Source organism: Hippoglossus hippoglossus, chromosome 3 (genome assembly GCF_009819705.1).
Source record: "Hippoglossus hippoglossus isolate fHipHip1 chromosome 3, fHipHip1.pri, whole genome shotgun sequence".
Taxonomy (NCBI): Eukaryota; Metazoa; Chordata; class Actinopteri; order Pleuronectiformes; family Pleuronectidae; genus Hippoglossus; species Hippoglossus hippoglossus.
The window spans coordinates 6,279,000-6,304,364 of NC_047153.1; the positions used below are offsets into that span (position 1 = coordinate 6,279,000).

The window sequence follows — 25,365 nt, forward strand, 5'->3', positions numbered from 1 at the left end:
TCTCAGCGAACCGCCAGCTGGAGCCTCACTGGGCTCTCTGCAATCATATTACCCCGATTCTATTAGTTCTCCACATACTTGACAAAAGGATTATCTGAATAACCCCTTAACAATCTTACATGCATTAGTTTGTTTACAGATTGGGTTACTCACCAGAGGGGGCGCTCTCGCACTCCTGTAAATTGCACTTCTGGGTGCTCTCAGGCTGCGGCTCGTGGTCGCACCGAGCTTGATCCACTTCTTCTTCTGTCTCAGCCTTAGTGTCGACACATTTGATGAGTCGATGCTGAACTCCGCCGCCACAAGAGGCCGAACACTGAGGAGAGAGGAAAACATGTCGTCTGAGCTTTACATTGTCAAAACCCGTTATTTATTTTATAGATTAATCCCATCTGCAACATTATCAGTGTTATCACATCCTGTTTCTCTCTGTTCCAGTTATTACCTCGGCCAAGGAGATTGTGTTTTTCACCTGCTTCTGTTTGTTTGTTTGTTGACTTATTTGTCAGCAGGATTATGCAAAAACTACTGATCCCATTTCCAGTAAACCCAGTGGAGGTTTGATTCCCGTGAAGAACCTTTTCAATTTTGGCGAAGATGCAGATTAAGAGGCAGGATTTGTTTTTCCACTTTCTTCAACTATTTTTCTCACAAAGAAAGAATTCAGTTTCATTCATATCTCCACTGTGAGAGCTCAACAATCATGTGTTAATATTGTTCAGCCTTGGCAGATGTACGTGCAAGTTCTGCTACTTGTAGTATAGTATTCATTCTTGTTTTATCAACTGATTGTTTGAAAGGTGCAATATACAGTAAATAAAGATTGATTGACAGCAGTTGTTTACGCGGATCTTGTGATCGCATGAGTTCAGTGATAATTCTAATATAAATGCAGCAGTGGACATGTTTTAGCTTAATTAAAGATTAAAGATCTTAGACTCTCGTGGTTGTTTTGCACCGCTGATGTGTTCAAAGGATTAAAAAGACTTAAAGAATTAAAACACCTGCCGTTTGTGGACACAACTGATATTCACACAACGTGATTCCCAGTGTGGTCGGATTATTTCGAAACAACTGCCTGTAGCTGTTTGATTGTGTGTTAAAGTTTGCCTTTCCCACATGAGGAACGCAGTCGGACATTGTCCTGGTCAGACATGGGTACAGCCTGCAGGCGGCACGGAATTGACGCATATAAATTCCACTGAAGAAACCACGTGTTTTTCTTTACTGCACAGCGACACTGGTGTTGGCTCTTGTCACCAGAAGCTCTCAGTTCTTGCTTTCCCAGTTGACATATTTGTCAATGTCACTTTTTCATTCTGACATATTTTTCTTCCAGTTTTGCGTCCGAAACTTCATCAACGCACCAACTCGCTCACTGTGAATCTTCCTGCCGTGTTCTCACATGAGCGCTTTGAAACATTGTCTGGATATCTCACATGGGGGCTGGCAGGAAACGATTAAAAAAAGATGGAACAAGTCTGGGGCAACTGATTCGGACATTAACATTCTCACTCCAGAAAATGTCAGGGAAATCTCTGGACTTTTACTGAGCAACAGTGGCACAATTCTCCATATTCCATGTCAGTGAAGTTACTGTTTTATGGTGAAATACTTATATATAATACTTATAATATAGTGTTGCTTTAACCGCAGTGAATCAAAAGGGATAAAATGGATTTTGGGGAAATTACCCACAGATAGGTGACATTCTATCATCTATGCTTTTCAAAAATCCTGCCTCCATTACTTGATGGAGAAAAAAAAGGTTAGTTGAGTCATTCAGAAAAGTCAGTGTGTTTATTCTAGCGGAACAATGACGGTGAAGCAGAAACTCAGCTTGAGAGGATTTTGCTTTAAAACTCCCGACCGAGTCTATTCATTTATTTTTTGTTGCTCCTCCGGGTTCAGGTCATAGTTTTATTCAGCTACTTTAATCCAATCACTTTATCTGAAGTTCTTTCTCTGGCCATTCTAGAAATAGTCAATACATTTCTCTCTCTGTCGCTGCCTCTACAATGGATTCCTCCACCAAATGAATATCACAGTACGTTTAACAGTTGACTGTATCTCAGTGAAATGCTGTCTGGTGGTTCAAGGTTAAGTCTCAGGGTGAGAAATGCATTTAAAAGCCAACTGAAAACACACTGTAAAGTACAGTATATACATGTGTGAGCTAACAGGATTAATCCAATCAAATGAGTCCAAATTCTCTCGCTGTCTTTTCTAGATCCTGTCAATAAATTATCTCCATCTAAAACAGTGGTCACTGACTTTTGACTTTACAGTGCAAAAAACACGGAACACATGCCCAATGCAAGTATTGTAAATGTACTGAAGGATTTCTTAAAACAATGTGTGTGTGTGTGTGTGTGTGTGTGTGTGTGTGTGTGTGTGTGTGTGTGTGTGTGTGTGTGTGTGTGTGTGTGTGTGTGTGTGTGTGTGTGTGTGTGTGTGTGTGTGTGTGTGTGTGTGTGTGTGTGGTAGTGTACCTGTCCCCATGATCCAGTGAGCCACTGAGCACACGGCTGGCTGTGACATGATTGGATGATGCTGGGTTGAAGGTCCCTGGCACATCGTTCCTCTTCTGGACATGTGACTATACGCTGCTGCTCACCTCCTCCACACACCTCAGAGCACTGAGCGCACATACACAGACACACACACACACACACACACAAAATGGCGTTTGCATGAAGGTACATACTGTACAATTTTGATTTAATTGCTCCAGGTTTCTATAGGTGTTAATTATTTGTTGTCCACAATGACACAATTAAACCATCACTCCATTCTACAAAATCACGACTGCTATTTGAATTGAAAATTAAAAACATAAGGTTAAAAAACCTTATGCATTAATATAACTATAATGAAATGTGGGTAAAATAATGACCGCCGCCAAAGAGGTTATGTTTTCATACGTGTTTGTTTAGCAGGCTTCAGCAGAAACTACTTGACGGGTTACCACGAGACTTGGTGGAAGGATGTGGTGTCGCTCAGGAAAGAACCCATTCCATTTTGGTGCAGATCCAGCTAAGGGGGGGGATCCAGGAACGTTTTCCACTTTCTTCAACATTGCAGGAGAGGGCTTTTTTCTCCAAAAGTAATTAATGTATCATGATGAAATAAATCGTGGCGGGGTATGTGCTCTACTTAGTACAATTCCAGTTTAGGAAAATTCACCTAAAACTCAGGTTTTTCAATTACACGTTTTAGTACTACCTATACTTTCTACTACAACGACTGCTGCTACTCACCTGACCCCAGGAGGAGGAGTACCAGTTGAGACAAGGCTGAAAGTCACAGGGTATTTGGGTTTGAGGCCTGGAGGACATGGCCCGGCAGTGGAAAGGTCGGAGGGGCCTCTGATCCCTCATGTCAAAACACTGGACCTCTCGGGATTTAACGCCACCTTCACAGTTCTTGGAGCACTGGGAAATTACATGGATGACAGTTAATCACAGAGCTTTAGCTACTGGAGCGTGTAAGTGTCCAGTACGAGTGAGTCTAAGAAGCTGGAGAACTGAGGACAGCTTCACGTGATGGACGAGCAGCAAATATGTCTTCAAGGCTAAAAAGCACTTTCAGGACCTTTGACTTACTACACCTGGATGACCTCTGACCTGACTGACTCAAGTCTTCTTTTAATTATCATTCACTTATCCTTTATTTAACCATGAAAGTTCCATGTCAGGGAGCTCTGGTCAAGATGGGCAGCAATGAAGTTTAAAAAGTTTCAAATAGAAATACAAGAGGGGACAAAAAACACAAACATACACAAAAGAAACGTACTTAAACACAGCAAACAGATTAAAAACAAATAGAAACATAATTTAATCAGTGGCTGGAATTAATTATGGAAAATAAAAGGGACCCAATAAAAGCAACGATATCTTTGTTCTATGAAAAGATGTTTCAGATGTTTTTCCAGGTGTATTTATAGACTTATACCCATAAATAAGAAATAACTCAGGATATCTCTGTCTGACCACCTCACTTTTCCAGTACAGTTTATCAGAAATTGTCTTTTCTAAGCTGTATGCAATTTCTTTTTTATTCCTCATCTCAAACTGTAAATGGTCTTTTCATCTGACACAATATTCTTTACAATCTTTGCATGCCAACACTTCACTGCACGTCCAAGGACAGGAAAAGATAAGAAGACCTGAAGTGTTTGCCACCACCATATTGTTTTTGTACTTTTTGAGCCTGACTCAGTGTTAGATGATGTGCGACATAATAAGATATTTTTACAATCCAGCAATTTTTTGGGTGTATCAATTTCAATAAAAAAAAGTAAAAGTAAAACAATTCTCATATCATAAAAAAAACATTCTGGTCATAGTCTCACCTTACTCCATTCCCCAACTTTCCACATGGAGCAGGGGCGGAGGTAGCACCTCTGGGCCGGTGCGGGCCTCTTGGCTGGGTCGCAGTCGGAGTCGGAGCCAGTGCTACAAGCCAAACTCCTCCAGATCGCACCGAGGCCACAGCTGGTGGAGCACTGTATCACCAGAAGAACGGTTACACCACTTAATCTTCAGGATGCACAATATGCCTCAGTGACAACAATGCAAATCATGTGGAGACTTTTTTTGTGTGTGTGTGTGTGGGGGGGGGGCTTCCGGTTTTCGGATGATATGCAAATAAATGCAAATTATTTCAATCCTATGTCCAACACAGCAGGGGTGAGAGTCGAGGGGATCATCGGTTACACTGACATGATATTGCATTAGCTCTTGGACAGATTGTGTTTGATAGATTTCAGATAAATGTGAGCACGAACCAAAACTGGAGGCTGCACTGGCATGAAAAAAAGCAGATGTGACATAAACAGTGAGACACAGCTGGGTGTGGAGAATGTGCAGATTCACTCACGGCGCTCCAGTTGCTGGCGAGCCAGTGGGCAGCGGTGGTGGGTGGCGTGGCAGCTGAAGTTTGGGCAGATGTCGGAACTGGAAGACGTGGCCTCAGAGGAGGTGGATGAGTTGACTCCACGTGTTTTGCGCTGAACTCAGGGGTCGTTGCAGAGGTCGTCGGGAAGTGATGAGAAGATCCAGGGTCGCCGTTACCGCTGCTACTCACCATCGGGGGAACGAGTATGTCATTGTAGTCGAAATCAGCTAAATCAAAGGTCGGAGGTTGGGATGTGGAGTCGGTTCCAGTTGTCTCAGTGAAAGCAGGTAGTGTCGGTATCTCTTCCGTCGCAGCTGGAAGGAAACCAGCTGGAGGAGGTCGAGTGGCTCCCTCCAGGTCTGTAGGAGGTATGATGTTTGTACCAGTTAATGATGTGGAGTCATCGGAGGCCTCTCGGTTACCTGAGGTGTGCAGAATGGGAGAAGGGGCAGGACTCGAGGCTGTGCTGAGGTCAAGGTCAGAGTCCCATGACTCTCCCTCACTAGTGGCATATACCGCGTTAAAATGAGTCTGATCCGAGTTCAGATCCTCCGATGGGAAGGTAGTTGGAATTAACATTGGTCGACTGGTTGTTTGAGGTATTTCTGAAGCGCGCTCATCCAGCTGGACTTGTGTCTTAACATGAATTATAGTTTCTGGCGTGGGAGGTTCTGGATTCTCCTCGTAGTCTGATTCTGCAGAGATATCTGGACCTGGTGTTCTTTCTTCATTGTAACTGTATGCGTCATAATAATAATCACCTTTCTCCTCCTCCTGTCTGCTCACTGTTGTAGCAACAACAGTGCTAATAACGGTTTGGTGTCTGGGAGACGGAGCAGGATGTTTTGGAGTCACAGTGACATCCTCAGTGTGAGTTTCTTCCTCTGTGAAATAGTCGTAGTTATTGTCATTCTCCTCCTCGTATTGTCTCCGTGTCACATCCTGTGTCGGCTCCAGACTGGGCGTTGTGCTCATGTTTTCAGGCCACCACACATCGTCCTGTCTCTCCTTTGGCGTTTGTGAACGCTGAGTTGTAGACGACGGCGGAGAGCGAGTAGCAGACACGGGCAGGAGATAATCTTCCGAGAAATAGTCGTCCAAATTTTCAGAATTCGTTGATGCAGACTCGTTTCCTGCTGCGTTTCCACCGTCCTTCACATTGTCCACGTTTGCGCTCTGCGGCTCTTCAGCGTTCACTGTGTGGTCAGTGGCCTTTGAAATTGTAAAAAGGTCTGAAGCAGCCGTGGGAGCTCTCGTACTTTCCACGGGGGCGTTTTCATTCGTGCTGCGGGTTGGCGTGTCCTCCTGTGGGGGATCCAACCTGCGACTGTCCTCCGAATCTTTCCCATCGCCCTCAAAGTCGTCCGACAAGTCTTCATGGAAGTTGATGAAGTTATAGTCATAGTAGAAATCATCCACTTGGACAGGGTTGTGATTTATATTTTCAATGTTGTTGTGGTAGTGAAAATCTCCCTCCACAGCGTTATTGAGGTCATTATGGGTTCTCGGTTGGGCTCTGGTGGTGCTGTATTTGGAGGGAGGTTTAACTTGGGGTATGGAGTTGATTTCATTGAGCACCTCTCTGCTCGGCCAGCCGCTCCCCGACCAGTCGAGACCTCCGAAGTTATCCACAACCGGCAGACAGTCCTGAGTGTTACAGGAGCTGACGGCCACAGGTTTCTTTTGGGGGTCGCAGTCGACGCCTGTGTTTCTGGAGCAGGTTACATCACGGCGACGAACTCCAGCTCCACAAGTCAGTGAGCACTGCAGGAGAGAGGAGAGAGAACAATGCTGATTATGTCAGGAGCGCCATTGGTGTTTCTCCAGGATTAGAAGTTTGGTTATCAGAGTGTCGAAAAAACGGAAACAGACAATATTCTATGAAATGGAGAGTGGAAAAAATTTGAGATTTCCAGAATTAAGTCGTAATATTAACGAAAATAGTCATAACTTTAGGCTACATGTTATTAGATATCAGAAGATCAGCCTGACGCCTACGTTTAAAGCAAGAATTTGAAGTATCGCAAGTTATTCTTAAGTACAGGTTTTAAAAATAATGTAATACTTAATCTTTTGACTCATCAGCACCACATATAAGTATCAGGACTTTGAGAAACAGCGTCGGAGGAAATGGGCTTTTTTGAGAAGTAGAAAACATTTGGCAGTCAACTGCGATGATACATCTGTGTGCCACTAAAATAGATTTCGTAGTTTGTCATGAAGTGAGACTGCTAATCAAGATTTTAGATCCAGAGGGAGTAGAACTCCAGCAATCCTCCCAACTGGTTATGTCCTAAATTAAATTTGTCTCGTAATATTAATACTTTTTCACTCAACGATTCAACCGATCATGCATTTTAAAAGTAAAACGAAAAAGTAATGCAACTTTCTTTTTACATTTTCTATTTATATATCCTTATATTTATATAACACATCTTAATGTAAGGAGGTGCTGTCAAAGGACTCAGTGAAAGGTCTGGCAGCAGTGCAGAGACTCTTCCTTTAATAGTTCCTGAACGAGTCTCGACAACCTTACAACCAATTAGAAAAGAACAAAAGGTGGAGGTGAGAGCCTGCGGCAGTCAATCAATACGAGAACACGCTTCTGGTCAAATGCTCCTCTCACACCGAGGCTGCGAGCTCGTTTCATCCTGAGACTGAAGGTCGGACCTGATGATGGTGAAAGGATCACCAAGTCATTACAGTTCCTCCTGCCCAGGGACATAGCCACGTGTAACACATTGAATGGTACCGGAATGTACTTGCTGGTGGTTACCTGAGGAAAAGTCAGGGAATAGCGAAACGATAATTAATCCTGTGTGGATGGAGAACGTCTGTAATGTCTTGCTGATTTGTCCAAGATAATTGTTGAGATATTTCCGTCTGAGGCAAAGTGGTGGACTGACTGAAATTAGGTTCCCTCGAAGCCGTGGTTGAAAATAATGAGACAGACAGGCAGAGTCGGAGAGATCAGACCTTCGTTGGGAGGTGTCATGCTGCAGATGCTTTAAATACACCTCAGAATTTCTCTCTCGAAACAATTTCAGGGGATCTAGGTAAAGTGGTACCTATATCCCCTCCAAGTGTTCGCACATACTCCTGGGGTGTGAAACAAAAGTGAAAAACCTGCTTCAATTTCAAGAAGTATCTTAGAAGGTCATTCATTTATTTCTGTGTCGATGTGTTGGGAGCAGAGACGGATACGAAAGGAAATTCCTTCAGGTTAGTTACCGTTGTGTTCACATACCTGAAGGACAGAAGTGAGCTGCAGAACAAAACATCATGATGTGTGTGTGTGAGCCACAGTCACATTTCTAGGATTTTTCATTTTGAAAAAGATTAAGTTGTGAAAGTTCATAATGCAACTATAACTAGAAGATGAGACCTTTTCACAGAATGTCCCTGCTGACATTTCCTCCTTAATGAAACACCACATGGCTGCTAACAAACCGGACCCTTCACAGACCCAGACTCACCTTTGGCCAGCTGCCAGTGGTCCAGTCGGCAGGGCAGGGGATGTCTGTGTTGCAGGAGGACAGAGACTCAGGTTTGGACATGTGCTCACAGTCACTGGGCTGCAGGGCTTTCTGCTCCTCCACGCTCACGGCCTGGATGCAGAGCACGGTCCTTTTAGCCAGGCCCGAGCTCCCACAGCTGGCTGAGCACTTCTGCCACTCCCCGACCCACCATCTACACACAGACACACAAACATCTCCAATTTACTGTCATATTGGCACTCAGCAAATAGCAGTCCCCTATACCAACAGTCCCCTTACATTTAATCAAGCTGCACCACATCGATGTGTCCCCCTATTAGAGATTATTAAGATCTTTGGCCCAATATCTCATTCTTCTACCAGGTTTAGTGGAAATATGTTGAGCATATTTTTTCCCCACAATCCTTCCTACAAACAAACAAACACGCAAATTAAATTACAGATGTGCAAATGTATATCGACACACAAGTGCAGCAATAGATGGATATATGTGATAGTGATCTATAGCAATGGTAAAGCTATATTATATAGAGTACCATTTTTTTGGCCCCTACCACACAATGTCAACATTGTGTCTCAATAATAATAATAATAATAAATCAGAAACATAAAAATAAAATAAAATGAGTTTCTCTGTTCTCTCAGATTTCCACAGCCCAGGGGTCCAAACAGCAAAAGCTCTTTAGTAACATGATGCGATTTTGGAACAGTGGGCAAAGAGCCCTGCAGAGATCAGACTGACAGGGGGTGAGAAGGTGGCAATTAAAAGGCAGGAGCCTGATTGTTCAAGGCAAACGAAACACGGTGCACATTTTCAGCTGCTCAGTGACACGTTGCGACAAAGTCAAACACCGACAACACAAATGATCTATTGTTAAGATCCTCCTTTTGTTAAAGGGACAGAAAGAGGAACAGACTGAGACGTTTGAGGCTGAAAATATTGGTGATATTTTAATTTGAAAACTCAGCGTGACTGAACGTTTTTTTTATAAAATTACCAGAAATCATATTTGGTATTGGCGTGTGAGACATTTCATGTGGTGAGGTCATTTTACAGCTGCCCCGTAGCTAATTATGCACAGTTGTTGTCCTTCGTCCCCACTACACGGAAAATGTTTTCATAATAGCCCTAAAACCATTCAACACAAATAATTACACATAAAACTACTGATTTACTAACAGCGTGAATATAAAACCCTCAAATCAAAAACACACAATATAGCTCCTGCTGTTCACAGATGACAGGCACAGAGCGGTTTGTCCATGTTCATCAGCAAACTGGATTGAACTGGATTTCCTTGTGGGTTTGACGGATCACGACAAATACTGAAAATAAAAAAAATATATATATCTTACATCAAAATAAAAGAATAAAAGTCACACAATGTTCTTTCACTTCTCATCTGCAGCGACGGACCTGACACCTTGACGTGCCTGAGAGGAATCGGAGCCGTTACGTTAACAAGCTGCTGCTGCTGCTGCTGCACTCTGGTGCGATAGAAACGTGTGGGAGTGGAAATGTCTGAAGAGCGGTGATGCTTTGATGTCAGTGCCGCAGCACGCCAACTGTGACACTTTACACCTGTCACGTTTGATGGGAAGAAATCTCTTCACGCCCTTTCAAAACAAGAGTGGAGGTGTAAACAAGTCCAGGATAAATGGTTGAAGTGGATAAAAACGACAGATAAAAAACCGACAGATGGACAGAACGCAGGCAAACTGAAGAAATATCTGTTTCGTTGTATTTGGGCGTGCGGACAGTTTAAAGATGTCAAGCCTGTAACCAAAAAGTTTGTTTCAAAATAAATCTCACTGGAACCTGAGCTGTTTTTTTTATATTTATATTTATAGGCCAGAAAATGTATAGCACAGCTCAATGGATGAGATGAATGTTATCGAGCCTTTGATTCAAAACGATAACTGTTAACATATTGAAAGGCTGAACAGCATTATTAATTATATGAAGAATTTAGATTGAACCGATGATGAAGGTAACAGCCAACTCTGGTTGTTACATAAAATGGACTAATAATTAAAACAGCATATTTTTCTGCTGTACAATCACATGCTACATGCTCCTCTGCAGTTGGGTTCGGCGTCTTGGATAATTAGCTTCCATGGCCACTGCAAAGTGTTTGGCTCCATCAAGGGTTTCAAAAAAATAAGCGTCAACTCACATGGCTGGACACAGCTCCTTGTTACAGCTGGTTCTGTTATCGTCGGGCCGGGTTGAGGGGTCACAGAACTGCTCCTCCACGATCCCAGTTGTCTTTTCCACACAGTGAACAATCTGCCTCTGAACACCTGAAGCACCAGAGGGAGGCGAGAACAGAAAATACAAAAAACCTCAGGAGACACCACTGGTATGTGACTCAGAAAGAAAGAGAAATAACATGACGGAAGACAAAGCAACACATTTCTACTTCATAGAACCAGGATACAAAACCAAACACCGCTGAGACATAGATAAAACATGGCTTATGGCTTTTAAACATAATTAAAAACAATAATTCTCGCGGGAAAAAAATGAATGAGTCCAATGAATCCACATTTTATTAGTTGTAATGATGAAACAGTAGCGCAACTAACTAATAACCAATAAAAATGTTTTCCTGCCTCAGTGAGTTACTATCTATACTTTAATATTACAGACAAGTAAAACAATGTTTGTTTGCTGATATGAAAAAATATCCTCGTAGTTCAAGATTTATATATTAGGTTGTATATTTTTATTTATTTTATATAGTTATTTTAAGCTTATGGTTAAACGGTAAAATATCAAGCCTCAAGTACATTTTTGTCATAAGGGTTTGATGAAGACATCTAAAGAAATATTGCAAATTTTAATTATATATTGACCAATAAATCTGTATCAGTTACATTTTCCACCGTACCGGTCGAGCTCTATTTCCGTCAGCTTTACACAAAGCAACACGTCAAAGGAATTGATTTCTGAGGCTGTGGTAGATTTATCTCTGCTACACATCTGTGCATCACTACTCCCGTCCTCCCGAGGGGATTTCCACCCCATCAGAGCATGAGACACCTCTCACCTCTGCGTGCTCACTGATCAGGGCCAGTTCAGGGCCACAATGCACGTCTGATGGCTTACTTCCACTTTCAAAGACACGTCTTGAAGCACAGGACACCTACAGTTGGACTGAACGCCGGATGGAGGCAGGATGAGAACGATTACGCCTGAAACACTGAAATCCATGTTGATTGCATGGCCTTTTCTCCACTATACTTGAACACATCGTGCTCAGACATCTCGCACGGCGGATAATGTGGTCCCATGCATTTTAAATGTGGGTGAGCTTTGTCTCCTGATGTGCTACATAACATGAGTTAGTGGAGTAGGACATCTAGGATCCTCTTTGTAAAAAAACCCCAGCAATGACGCATCTGAGATTTAAGTACATTGCTCAAATTGCACTTCTCTGTTCATGTAATATCTTGTGCTGTGTAAAATGGTCAGAAGGTTCCGGTCTATTTAAGGCCCACTTGGGCACATCTCACTCAGCCGGTGCCTCTGCTGCATTGATCCCTTATTAGAAAAGACTCTGCAGCGCTGCGATGGAAACAACAACAGCTGCTGCTCAAATGGCTTTTACAGCGAAAGGTTTCATCTCCAGACCTGCATCCAGCTCTGGACCCCAAAGACCAGATAAACCTTTAAGAATGTTTTTAAAACCCACCAGGATTTTCCCACACACACACAGACATATCTATTTCCAACAACAAACACAGATGTTTATCCTTAGTAGTGAGATAGAAGTGAAAACTCAAACGAGAGAAACAAATCCAAAACCTTTAGCTAGTTTAATGATGGCAGGAAAATCACCACAGAGACTTTGTCAGACTCTTAGTTCAATGTATAAAGATTAATTTCAAAATGTACATAGTTTTTCACACATAATTTCACTCGTCCTCACTATCTGAACAAATTAAACATGTTTAATAAACCCCTGATGACACTGACTCACAGCAACAGTGAAAAAAACAATTTGGTACCAATGACAGAGAAATTAAGAAATGAAGCCCAACAGTTAGATGCTAATGAAATAATCACTATAATTATGTCAGGCCTGTTCAGCTGTAACTGAGCTCAATGACACCGGTCCAGAGAAAGAAGCTCGTTTCTAAGGAAGAGTCGACATAATCGACCACTTCGTCTTTGAAAACCCACGATACATTTACTGTTCAGTCACATGGGACATGCTTTCAAGTCCTATATTCTTCCATGTGGACAAGCCGACTGTGTGTTTGTTCCTTTCAGTCGCACTGTAAAGCCTCTAATTGAGATCCAAGGTCCATCACACAGGACAACACTACCAGCACTTAGATGGGGAGAGAACACAACCACACAGCGAAGGACAGCTGAAAGGGTGATGACTCGATCATGAGCTTGGTAGAGATTTATAAGAATACAGATTTATACGTCTGTATTTCAGTACACAGTCTCTTGTCTGGGTTCGATGTGTACAATGTGTTTGTTGTGCAGACTGTGCTGATTGAAAGGGAACAGGGGAATGTGCACATAACCAATTATCACTGAGGAAGAAACGAGACACAGCGCAGGTCGGCCCCTCACCAGCTAAGGGCTCTGTGGGTAGATTGAGGAGATTGACTCGGAGAGCAGGAGTCGAGGAGGGCGGCTTAGTGCTTCTGTACATTTCTAACCATGATTAGTGGGTTTGGCAGCAGGAGAAGAAAGAGGAGTTGGACAACTCTCGGGGGTAAATGAGGCCAACGGACCAAAGCACAGGAAAGTAAAGGTCTGGATGTTGATCCAGACAGGGACGGAACAGACTGAGGAGATGAGGCTGAGCAGCATCTTGTATTATCTTTCCGTAGGGTGGGGCCCTCTCAGTCTCAGGCGTTACTGAGTTGGAATTAGAAAAGTCTCGGGTTTGACTTGGAATATTTAGCGTAATTATGAAATTGCGGTCACAAATTAGAGTTGTGCAAGTTTAGTCCATTTCTAGACATTCATTTAAAACTAGTGAAAGGAGACTGAAGGATTTACCAGCCTCTCTCTTCCTCCCCAATTGTTTGTTTACCTACCAAACTATTTTTGCCGGAGGTCAGTTATTTCTCTCACCTGTTCCACAGGTGACACTGCACTCGGTCCATGAACCATATTTCCAGTAGAAAACTGGGTCGTTGTCCTGTGAGGCATTTTGACTGATTGTGTACTCGTACCGGACTCCTGGGTTGGTCTCCTGAAAGAGAAGCTGTAGCACAACAAAAGAACATCTCACAAATTCTGCAAAAATACACACAAAAATAAAATATCCTCAGGAACTAAATCAGAAATTAACAATATATTTTGAGTATTTCCACCTTAAAGGTTCAGTGTGTAGGATTTAGATGAAAGGGATCTATTGGCAGAAATTTAATATAAAAGGATCTTAGTGATGTTTTCACTAGTGTGTTTCATCTAAATTGTACAAATTGTTGTTTTTCTTTATATTTAAATACTTTATATTTACATCAGGAGTGGGTCCTCTCTACAGAGGCCACCATGTTTTCTACAGTAGCCCAAACTGGACAAATTAAACACCTTTTAGCTTCATTTTCGTGGAGAATTTTCGTCCTTCATCTTTAAATACAATCTACAATTAAGAAGATCTCATAGAGAGGTACTGTAGAAAGGCAAAGTCTGAAGAAAAGTAGTAATGTGCATAGTGTTTTACGGTTATTTTTCAGTTTTAATGCTAACTGTATGGAAACTATACTCGAACTATGGCGACACAAAGGGACAAGAGGTGAAGGTGTTCCGCCTGCCTGAATCCACAGTGGTTCCATGGTGGGCCCGGGAGACGTCAGGTTCTCCAGGTGTCCCGTCCTCACATAAGTGAAAACTGTCCCCGCTGCCTTGTACTCGCCATCCCACTGGATCGTCCAGCCGCCGTTCAGAAAATACTTGTTTGGGTTGTCGCTTCGTAGCGCCAAGAAATTACCAGCCTCAGCCACCTCCTCAATCCGGATGTCCCAGGCTCCCTCTGGGATCAGTCCGATATCAACATAGCCTGAAGGACATTACATTTAATATAAGTGGAAATATAAACACAAGGTAACCTCATGTATTGTTAATAGATAATATTAGTATAGATAGTATTGGACCATTAGTTATTTTATTATTGACACATGTGCTTTTCCTGCTGTAACATGTCAACACCTTCTGTACAAAAGGCTCAAACACTTGAGAAACATACCGAGTCCTTCACTCTCCTCAAACGTCTTCTTCACAGTTGTACAGGTCGAGCCGTTACCATGACAAACCCCACAGCGATCCTCGACAGCGCTGGACTCGATCACGTAGTCGCAGCCTAAGTTCTGTGACACACAAACAATGACGTCAATCCCACAATGCAACATTCACAATAGACCTTACATGTACGATGACGGCAGCAAATGCAGAAGCAGAAACTAGATGTCACGCTGACATTTGCTTGCTGAATACTAAATAAGATTTATAATCATCAGCCAGTCACATAGAGACTTGATCAGAACAAGATTCTGCTCATGCTTACGTCAATGTGTTTAAAATACAAAACCCAGCACAGAGCACTGCCTCAACATGCCTCATGACCTGCTCAGCTACGACAGATAATACAAGCGGAAATCTCTTGCTGTTCTTCTGTGCTGCTTCATCACTATAACCACCCCCCCATGCTGTGCTGCCGATCCCGCCTGCTGCAGGGAGGCACACTTTATAATCCAAGTGAAGAAAAGCTGTGAAAAATGCACTGAGTCTTTTACTAACACAATAATAGAAACGCTACAATGTAGAAATATAAGTAAATAGTATATGTATAATATAGATAGTAAAACCTATTCAAATTCTTAATGTGACTTACCCTCAAGCTATTCTTACAGAAAAGTACTAATGTCCTGGATGTCATGTAAATGTATGTAATGGCTGATTTCAGATAGACAATGTTTATTACAGCAGCAGAGCAAAGTGTTTGGTGTCCAGGATGTTCCTCAGATATTTATACATATAAATAATGAGGTGGGATGAGCAGATATCTCTGACCCCCCCTGTAGGAGCCTGCAGGTGGATGCTGGGGTCGTGGAGTGGAGCCACGGTATCTAGGGTCCCTGTCTCAGCTGTCAATCATGACGTTTCACCCCGTTTTTAAAGCATCAAATAACTAAAATGTATTTTATTTTATTTTATTATTTATTTGATGTGTACTTTGACATTTTAGTGAGATACATTTCCCATCTGCTAGCATGGAGGAGGCCGGGTTTATGACCTATACTGCAGCCAGCCACCAGGGGTCGATCAAAATGATTTGGCTTCACTTTTGGCTGCTGTCAAGTCGTCCATCATCGTATACAGTCTATGCCATCAGCTGGAAATGTTCATATTTGAGGTGGATTTCTTTGATTACATCTGTGTATTTTTTAACTGTCAACTAAAACAAAACACCAATTTGGCCTTTACTGCTACAGCGAGGCTCCCAAACACAAAATGAAACAGGTGAGGTGGAAAAAAATGCAGGTGCTTGACAAAAAAAATGTCAGAAAATGTCAGAAACTCAGAGCCCGAGGTCGGAGATTAGCGTCCACTCAGTATCCAAACTGCGTCTGTATCAGTTCCTGGCATTTTGGCCCAGGGTGATAGGCAAGAGCAGCTTGTTATCTTCAGCGATAACAGCCACAACGTTTTTCTATCAACAAGCTAATTTTCATACAGAATGTCAGATGTACAGCAGTCGCCTGCTGAAAAAACAAGGTGAGGGTCAACTGAACAAACTGCATGACTAACAAATCTCCCCGGCAATGAACAGGATACGTGCATGGAATAATCAAGTGATGGCGTTGGGGAGTGTAAAATAATAATAACTTTTTTTGTAAAGCACTCATTCATAACAAGGTTAGAAAGTGCTCCACAAATTCCATGGGCATGAATAAATGTACAGGGAACGACCAGTGGACCAGTTCCAGTACCTTGCAGATGCCGTTGATGCACATATCCCGGCTTTTGTTGCCCTCGAAGCACGGTGTTCCATCGGTGACGGCGTCAAGCATCTTTTCAGAGAAGTGCTCATTGAGCGGACGGCAGTGCAGCTCACAAGGATTCACTGACAAGAAAAAGAGAATAGAATGTGAATATGGATTGAAAAAATGTGCTGCACAACAACGAGCAAAGTTTGGGTTGAACATCGGGGGAGTTGAGGTGAAACACTCTGGACAATTCCTATAATTATTACTTTCAAGCGCTTGACAAACATTATTTAGTTAGAAATAATCACCTCATACATTTTACTTGCCAGATTATATCAATTAGCTGGAAGCCAAAATAGCTACAAAGAAAACATACTCTTTGTTTGTGCTGCAAATTAAATTGAACCGAGAAAACTGACGACTTGTTTTATGACAGTTTATAATTTTCATTCAGTGTGGTGGTATGATTATTGGGGGCGGGGCTCCAACCCCATCATCCCCACTATAAATTACGCCCGAGGCCTAAATACTGTGGCAGAGGTTTATTCTGCTCACCTCTGTTGATGACTGATTCCCACTTGTAGAACTTGCCCTTGTACGGCAAGCTGTTGAAGTGAGCACACTGGACGCTCCTGAACGTGGGCAGGTCGGGAGCACACGGGGAGATGTTGCACACCTTGTAACGCCGTCGCTCTCCCAGACAATACTTCCCTCTGTACTTGGGACTGTGGGACGGTCAAAGACGTTATTTCAGTGCTAAAAAAAAGGCAAGACACCTGTCAGCGTTAGTAGGCTGAGAAACTCACACTGGGTTGTCACAGTCTCTTTCAGCGCCGCGGACGCCGGCCCCACACGTCCTGGAACAGGCCGACCACTCGCTCCAGGACGCCCAGCCCCCGTTGACGCGCTCAGGGCTGAATCCATAAGGTACACACACCCCACTGAAACACCACTGACAGAAAAAACACATCAAAACTTCATCTTCTTGTTTTTACATGAGTCTCACTGTGGCCACTTTGAGGCTTGTGTGTACATTTAGTATTTTCAATGAGTGCTGGATCCATTTCATTGTTTTACTCTGTGTTATTTTACTTTTTCTTATGCACAGACTCCTACCGAGTCATTTTTAATTCTATGGTTTCCTGCAGTGTTATTTATATATCAGAGGCTCATCCATCTTAGCAGTCTTCCTCCATAAATCAAATAAATCATTAACTTTCCGGGGAAACAAGGTTTTATCACAACAAATGCCAACTTTGTTATACTGTAAGTCTAAATTTGTTTTTACATTACTACATGAATCACGAGAGGAGTTGGGATATGGTGAATTTACAACCAGTGCAAAACAATTTGCTTCCGCGGACGTCCGTGATTCACCTGATGACTGATTGACCAGGAAAAAAGAACATTGAAGCAAAGGAGGTTTAATGAGTGTGATGGTGGTTCGAGTCACTCGGTTCATTCTGCCCTGAGTCAAAAAGCCTTCATACCAGGCTTCGTCATTTTCCTGTAACATTTATTATAATGATACAGGAATGGCTGGCAAAGTGGCAGCCATTCCAGACCAAGTGAGGTGGTCTCACAGCAGGAGGTCCCGGGTTCAAATCAATGTGGAGTTTTCATGCTCTTGGTACTTGGTGGGGTTTCTCCACTGCGGCTTCCTCCCACAGTCCAAACACATGCAGCAACTAAATAACCAGTAGGTGGGAATGTGAATGGTTGTTTGTCTCTGACCCTGTGATACGGTGGCGACCTGTGCAGGGTGGACCACACCTCCTGCCCAGGGCAAACTGGGATTGACCCCAGACCTTCCTCTGCTAGGGTTATAGTTAATGGATGGATGATTTGGGGCATGTCAAGAAGAAACTCAACAGAATGTGATTTTACAGCTAGACTGGTGAACGTAGGTGTGCCCTGCTGCATGATAATGATAGTTGTCAACAACAAAAATCAGCATTCTCATTGCAAAGCCCACATCTCCTCTCTCACAGGCAGGAAATGGAAAACCTACCTTGTCCTCACCGCAGCTCGTCCCGTCCGCAGCCCCGTCCAGCTTTGAGTGGCAGGTCGTTCCCACCGTGCACCACAGAGTGCTGCAGACGTTCTGAGGAAAGCAACGAGACAAACACGTCACACTCTTTTCAGACGTGTTGTTAGTCACTGCTCATTTATTTCCACAAGCTCCTGAGCAACATGAGCTGAGATACTGTATGAAAGTGTTGATGCCCTGTCTGCACCCGCGCTAGTTACTGCTTTTCAAGCTTTTACCTTCACATTATAAATAAAAATAAAACTTTTTAATGTTCTCCTGTGATTATTGTTAATATAGCTGCTGTGTACTGAGTAATACATATTTGACCTTTAAAAACATAAAATGCAGCTCAAAGTGCTTTACAATAGAAAGAAATAACACAGTTCAATAAGATGACGTTAGCAGTAAAACAAAGACTTAGGATAAAAGCATAAAACTATCAAAAGGTATAAAAAAAAGACAATATAGTGTTAAAAAAAGGATAAAATTAATTAAAAGCAAGACCATAGAAATAGTCTTCGAGTTGATTCGTAAAACTATCAACAGAAGTATCTTGTCTGCTGTAAAAGGAACTCCACCAGACAGCAGACTTACCTGGAATTGCGAGAATAACGAATCAAAAGACCAATTATTTTGATAACACCAAAAGGTCAAATGTGCTGTTTATCGAGGAGTGATGTCTGACTGGTGCAATCGTCTGGGCCCATTCTTCATGCTGTTGTGTGACATTTGTGAATGTGTGAGGGACATTTTGCATTTTGGGGCCAAAACCGTCACACAACAGATGTAAATGATTTCAACATTTTAATTGAGCTACTTTTCCAATTTAAAAAAACGTAACTGCTTACACAAGAGAATATAAGAAACATTGGAAAAGACGTACAGAACTGAGAGGGAGGAAGTGCCTGATCGTCAGATAGCACAGGAATCTTTAAAGACTGAGTCCGAATCTTTGAGAAAACAAACAATTCAATTGAAAATCCCTCTGAAATCCCAGAACTACCTGTTCAAACCAATTTATATAATCCATTAATCCCTTTGGCCAAGTTCCCAAAACAATCAGAAGAACCTCTGACTTTTTGTCTATAGTTCTGTGAAACTTTAGTCCTCCACACTCTGCAGACGGCTTTCTACTGCAAAGCTTCTGTCTGTGTAACTTCATAATTTAAACATGACAATAACTTGTAGAAGAGCAGCACCGGGATAAAAGGTCAGAATCCATAAATGTAATCGGAGAATCAGGACACATACAGATACATGCTGCCTGTGGATTATTTGATGTTGTATCCCTTCACCTCTGTTCTTGGAACCCACTGATTTTACATTCATCACTTGCATGTTGATGTAGACGTCTGAATGCTGCTGCTATAGTTTGTGGTCTTTATTCTTCGTGAGTCTTATTGACATGAATTATGTGGAAATTAATTGCCCCGGGATTAATAAAGTTGTCTGAATCTGAATCTAATTTTGTCTTTGTTTATCGTCTGTTAGTAAAATCACGGAGAAACAAAACCCAACTGATTTGAAACTCCATGGACTGGTAGAGATCAGGTCGAGGAAGAACCCATTAACTTTTGGAGCAGATCCAATGCAGTTATTATTTTTCCACTTTCTTTAACACAGCGAAACTTTAGAAATTCTCAAGAAAATAAATGCAACGATCTTAATGGAAAAAAAAACAGGTATGTGTAGAGGGATGAAATTTGATAATTATCTGGATAATGACCCAGAAGTATCTAGTCTGAATACATGTATATGCAATATGATGATGAAGGGGCCTATCAGACTTCTAGTACAATTTACATTAACTTTCCACAAACCATTATTACTTTTTTATTTCCCCAGGAAGCATAACATCCCCAAAAGACCTGAATAGGTTGCGTAACAAGCTCTGAAGTTATTTCAAATGCTGCAGTAAATTATTAATGTTTTACAATGAAGAAGCGGGGCTTTAATCTGAGGTTTTTAAAAGCAGGTGGTTCACACGAAACAGGAAAAACAGCATTAACTTCTGTACCAGAGGCGGCACCACAACACTGTGTTTACTGTTTAATAAGCACAAACACCTACGGACTAAATCCATCACAATCCTTTGGAATTAACTTTGTACATTTTCTGGGGTCGGATGTAGCCAAGTGGAAAAGGTTAAACTCTCAATAAAATGAACGAGGCCGAATGCAACTGATGCTTTTGAAGCTTTAAAGGTTTTTTAAGTGGCTCTGCACCATTTCTTTGTACAGATATAACATTCTGCGCACTTTTAATGGTGAAGCACTAATGCATTTAAAAGTCCATTAAGCTGCGACAGGCAGCAAATGCCTGAAGTGGGTGAGCGGGCTGTTGACTGGTCTAACTGATACATGCATCAGCTTCACGATGGTCAATTCAAAATCCTGAATTCTGCTTTTGTGCTTTAAACGTGAAGCTTTTTATCCATTTACTTTGGCCCCGTTTCTGTGCACCAGCTTTCAGCAAATGAGATTCCTGTGGAGTGCAGCAAACATGGAGGTAAAAGAGGAACCCTTCTATCAAATGAAAATAACATCCCTTCACTTCACAAAAGGGAAAAAAGGCTGCAAGCTGATGTAATCAAGGACTTGAGAAAACAATATAAAAAGAGAGAGAGAGAGAGAGAGAGAGAGAGAGAGAGAGAGAGAGAGAGAGAGAGAGAGAGAGAAATGTATTCACAGTGTTATTAGTCTGCACCATGTGAGCAACACTGAATGTTAACATTACTGTGGATATTTACAAGAAAGGTCCACAGGGAACTTTAAACCTGAGGCAGTTTATAAATGTGCTTCAAGAAAAACCATGTCGGTGAGAATTTGTGATTCAGAACGGCCGTCTGGTGGTTTTATAAAACTTTAAGCACCTCTCTTGTTTTTCTTTCCCGTGGATGTTTGTAAAACCTGCACGAAACCAATTGTATTCATAGAGATGCTTTGTTGTTACTTTGAGAAATTAAACTTGCCGCCGGAAACGAGAATGTGTGTGGTCTCTGTCCGTCCAGTCCTGTGGCTATGGTTTGATGTTGTGATTGTATATAAGTTATTTATATCAGCTCCGAGCCAGGAATTAACTGAATAGATAATCAAATGTGCGACGTATTTACTCAAATTGCCCAGAAAAGATGGAGTCAATCTCTGTCAAATCCTGTGTGTTGGGATTTGACAGAGATTGACTTGTCAAATCCCAACACACAGACTAATTCTCAGTCTCAGTCAATCTGCTGGAAGGCTTAGATGTCCGAGCATTTCTGTACCTTTTCATCAGTGAAAAGGAGCCAGTGATAAAAAAATTCACCCTAGCTCAGTTTTTTTTGGACAACTTTTTTCACTGTGCGAGAACAAGCGCTTGCACTTTAAATGTCTCCCCAGAGAGAGCGTCTGAGAACCTGCTGTTATCCCTGTATTTGAAGTCCAGTCACCAGTGGCGCTGAATGTTCCTAACGCCTCCGCACCAGATTTGACAGCAGCTCAACTGGGACAACTGGGAGGATCACCTGCTCTCTGAGGTGGATCTACTTCACCAGCGTGCACCTCAGCCTACACCGGCAGATTGAAACCGTGAGTCAGGCGGGGATGAGACGGAGGACGACTACAACTATGATTGAATCGTATTTTCGGGGCAATGCATGTTCAGGCCTAGATTGAAAGATGCAAGTGGATTTTCATTCGAAGCAAAATTAGTGAGTCATCAAACAGTTAAAAATTATTTGCAGGAAGAGAAAATACTGGATTTTGAAATTTTTTTGTTTTTTAAAAAACATATATTTGGTCAAATAGAAGGAATAACGGGATACACAGGATAAAAACTTGGAAAACTGTATTTGCATTTCATAGAGTCTTTAAAAGACGCCATGTCTCTGCCTCGATGACAGCTGTCTTTCCACTTGCTCTTATAATGTGGACGTTCCCACGACAACCAGCGCTGCTTCTCCTCTCTGGTTCATAAAACTAGTCTCAGTGGTGAGATTGTGAGACGTTATAATAACTGATAGTTAAAACATTTTAAAGGTCACACTGAGCTGTTGAAGTGTCATCTGAATTAATGTTCTCATGAATGGCTCATGGCAGAAAAGCATTGAGAGGACTGAGGTCAGCTCTACAATGGATAGAACCATTATAAGATGAGGGTCTGTTAAATCCAGACATTTGAGAGGAGCAACAAGCAGTTGAACCTGACACTGACACTGGTTCAGATAAAAGGAGGATGAGTGTGTGGAGCTGCTCAGCAGGTGAGTGGAGGTTTAACCTGACTGAGGAGTCAAGGGGTGAAGAAGCTGTGCAGCAGGTTTGCTGACACTGTCCATTCACAATAAAAAAGAAAAAAAGACTCCCTCAGTCCCAGAGTATATGAAATAATCTATTTACTGTGGAGCAGGTTGTGGACAGATTGCACAGAGGCCATGTGTGAAGAATCAATGCAAAAGTGGATCCACTTATGCTGCAGTTATGAAGACTAGTGTCCTGGATTCCTTCAGGATATTGAAGGTGTTAATGACTCGATAACTAATTATGTCTCATTAACTCTTTTCTCAGGCTCCTATTTGTTTGAATACTCGTTTGTTTTGAGGTTTGTTAAGATGTTGCAAACGTAACGATTTCAGGGTTTTTTCTTCCACTGGAATACGACAAATCACGACCATGTAACGATGGAAACGTTCACCCAAACCCAATGCTTTTCATTTCTGCTTAATATTCTCCTTAAAAATGGCCTTGATTTGAACATCAAAGACATGAGACCAATTCTCAGGTCTCTTGTGATTAATGAAAAAATACCGTAGATTCAGCTTGTGATTAAAAACCCTTCACTTTGTGCACAATTTACCGTGTTTTGAATTTCATCAGAAATTGATACAATTTACATTTTTGTCCATAAAATTAGACCAATATTCCGACAAGCACCTATTAGCATGATGCAAAACCCCACCATGCTTCACTTCAGGCAGGACCAGTGTCTTTCTGAACTAAACCCAATGAACTTCTTTTACCACAAATCTTAATTATTATTCAAGCAAACCGGATGCACCTGAACACACTTTGCAGTCTCACAGCAACGGATCTATTTTTTTTCATTTTTAAGTGCACATTTTCACCTTGTTAGTGAGGGTTATTAAGTGCAGACTGACGTACAATTTTATAAGTTCTTATAACGTAGTGCGTTGTAAGAAGTGCATGTGCTAGAGCATTGGATGGAAACAGAATGGGAACACGGGACAATGAGGTTGTGATGATGCGAAGAAAACAGGCTGAAAAGGGACTTTACGAGAACACGCTCGGCTCAAGGATGTGAGGGTTAGTGTGTGTGTGTGTGTGTGTGTGTGTGCACGCGTGTGTGAGAGAGAAAAACTGAACAAAACAGCTAATTGCCACTGCCGAGTACAGAGAGGAGAAGAACAGGAGACATCTCGGGTCCACATAATGATGCATTGAGCTCTTTTGATTTATATTGCATGTTCTTACGTCCATGTCATCACAGAGCAGGGACCCAGATCCGTACTGCAGCCGGCACTGATGAGCGGCGCTGTACAGAACCCCAGGAAGCACCGAGTTCACCGTCAGTTTGTCCTTCACCGGAGCGTCGTCGAGGCACCAGCCCCAGCCACGACTGTGAGGAGGAGGAAGAGCACATATATAAAGATCTCTTGGTCACACACACACACACACACACACACACACACACACACACACACACACACACACACACACACACACACACACACACACACACACACACACACACACACACACACACACACACACACACACACACACACACACACACACACACACACACACACGGAGAGAGATAGAGTTGCCCTACGTGCCGCTCTAGTGCTGCACATATTCACTAAAGAAAAACACTGTCTACACGACCAGGTTGAAGGGATCCTGGACATTTTGATCACAAACAGTGGTTTTCACAACATCACATGCAGGTGTGCACACATACATAACATCTTCTGTGTAATAAGTCGGTCTTCTCCCACAAAGACCGTCTGCACCTTTAGTTATGAAGTGATAATGAAGCGAGGGCTGTCCTCCCAGTACGTTTAATCATGATGGTATCTTTGAGGAAAATGAATTGCTGGTTTCACACGTTGGTTGCATAAACAGACTTGTCGGCCGTGCAGTGGAATTTAATGACAAGGATAAGTGGGTTTTCAAATTTCCTTGAAAGTAGCAAAACTAATCCATGATGATGATAGAAATCCTCTTTGTAAATTATGCGCTGATGGAGAGTGAGTTCAGCTTTCATGCTTTTATTTTATATCCAGATACTTTGCTCTTATTCAGAGTGGCGTCAAGATCGGAAAATATGTTGGAGGAATAAAACGTCTTACTTATCACAGAGCGAAACGTCCAATACAACAGATTGAGTCGAGTGAAGTTAAACGCTGTAGATCAGTCGATGCATTTTGAACCTTTAAGGTGAATTTGTCTTGTTGCACTGTAAACCTTGCAGTCAGGTATTCCGCTGCAGCGTTTGCAAATCTTCCAGCTAAATTGCAACCTGATAGTCTGACATCTGAAAACACTGTGAGTCTATTTCATCCACTAAGTACATGCACAGAACCATCTGGATGGAAGCTGTAGAGCGTCCTAGCAGCTGTGAGGGCAAATGCTCACATCAGCAAGGTAAGAACCTCACAGTAAATCCAACATGCTAACATTTACATAATATATATTTTATTCAGTGCATCAGCGAATATCATTAGTTTGCAGGTCATAAACCGAATCCTGGAACAATCTACATTTTGACTATATCATGTTCCAATAACAGACATGAAATTCACCCGGATCTGGAATATTTTCAACAGTTGGCGGAAGAGGAAGACGCATTCTATAGTCAGGGGTTTGTCTCCAGAAGCAACTCCTTTCACATTACACAGTCATTTCCATTGCTCCATCGCTAATATAAAATTTGAATTATATTCTTAGAACATGCACAGTATAAATAATTCATGCCCGA

At 42.1% G+C, this 25,365-nt stretch overlaps 1 protein-coding gene across 1 annotated transcript in view; it reads right to left on the reverse strand.

Annotated features, from left to right (window-relative positions):
* LOC117756165 (A disintegrin and metalloproteinase with thrombospondin motifs 7) overlaps positions 1-25,365 on the reverse strand; it is a 67,171-nt gene that overhangs the window by 9,415 nt on the left and 32,391 nt on the right. The window contains exons 9-23 of the mRNA XM_034576539.1: positions 23,856-24,000; positions 18,370-18,462; positions 17,165-17,310; positions 16,914-17,083; positions 16,362-16,495; positions 14,618-14,738; positions 14,187-14,431; positions 13,501-13,633; positions 10,574-10,700; positions 8,376-8,589; positions 4,882-6,663; positions 4,355-4,507; positions 3,261-3,434; positions 2,493-2,639; positions 154-316 (exon numbers count right to left, since the gene is read on the reverse strand). Coding sequence (XP_034432430.1) covers positions 154-316; positions 2,493-2,639; positions 3,261-3,434; positions 4,355-4,507; positions 4,882-6,663; positions 8,376-8,589; positions 10,574-10,700; positions 13,501-13,633; positions 14,187-14,431; positions 14,618-14,738; positions 16,362-16,495; positions 16,914-17,083; positions 17,165-17,310; positions 18,370-18,462; positions 23,856-24,000 — 3,947 coding nt within the window. The remainder of the gene's footprint in view (positions 1-153; positions 317-2,492; positions 2,640-3,260; positions 3,435-4,354; positions 4,508-4,881; positions 6,664-8,375; positions 8,590-10,573; positions 10,701-13,500; positions 13,634-14,186; positions 14,432-14,617; positions 14,739-16,361; positions 16,496-16,913; positions 17,084-17,164; positions 17,311-18,369; positions 18,463-23,855; positions 24,001-25,365) is intronic.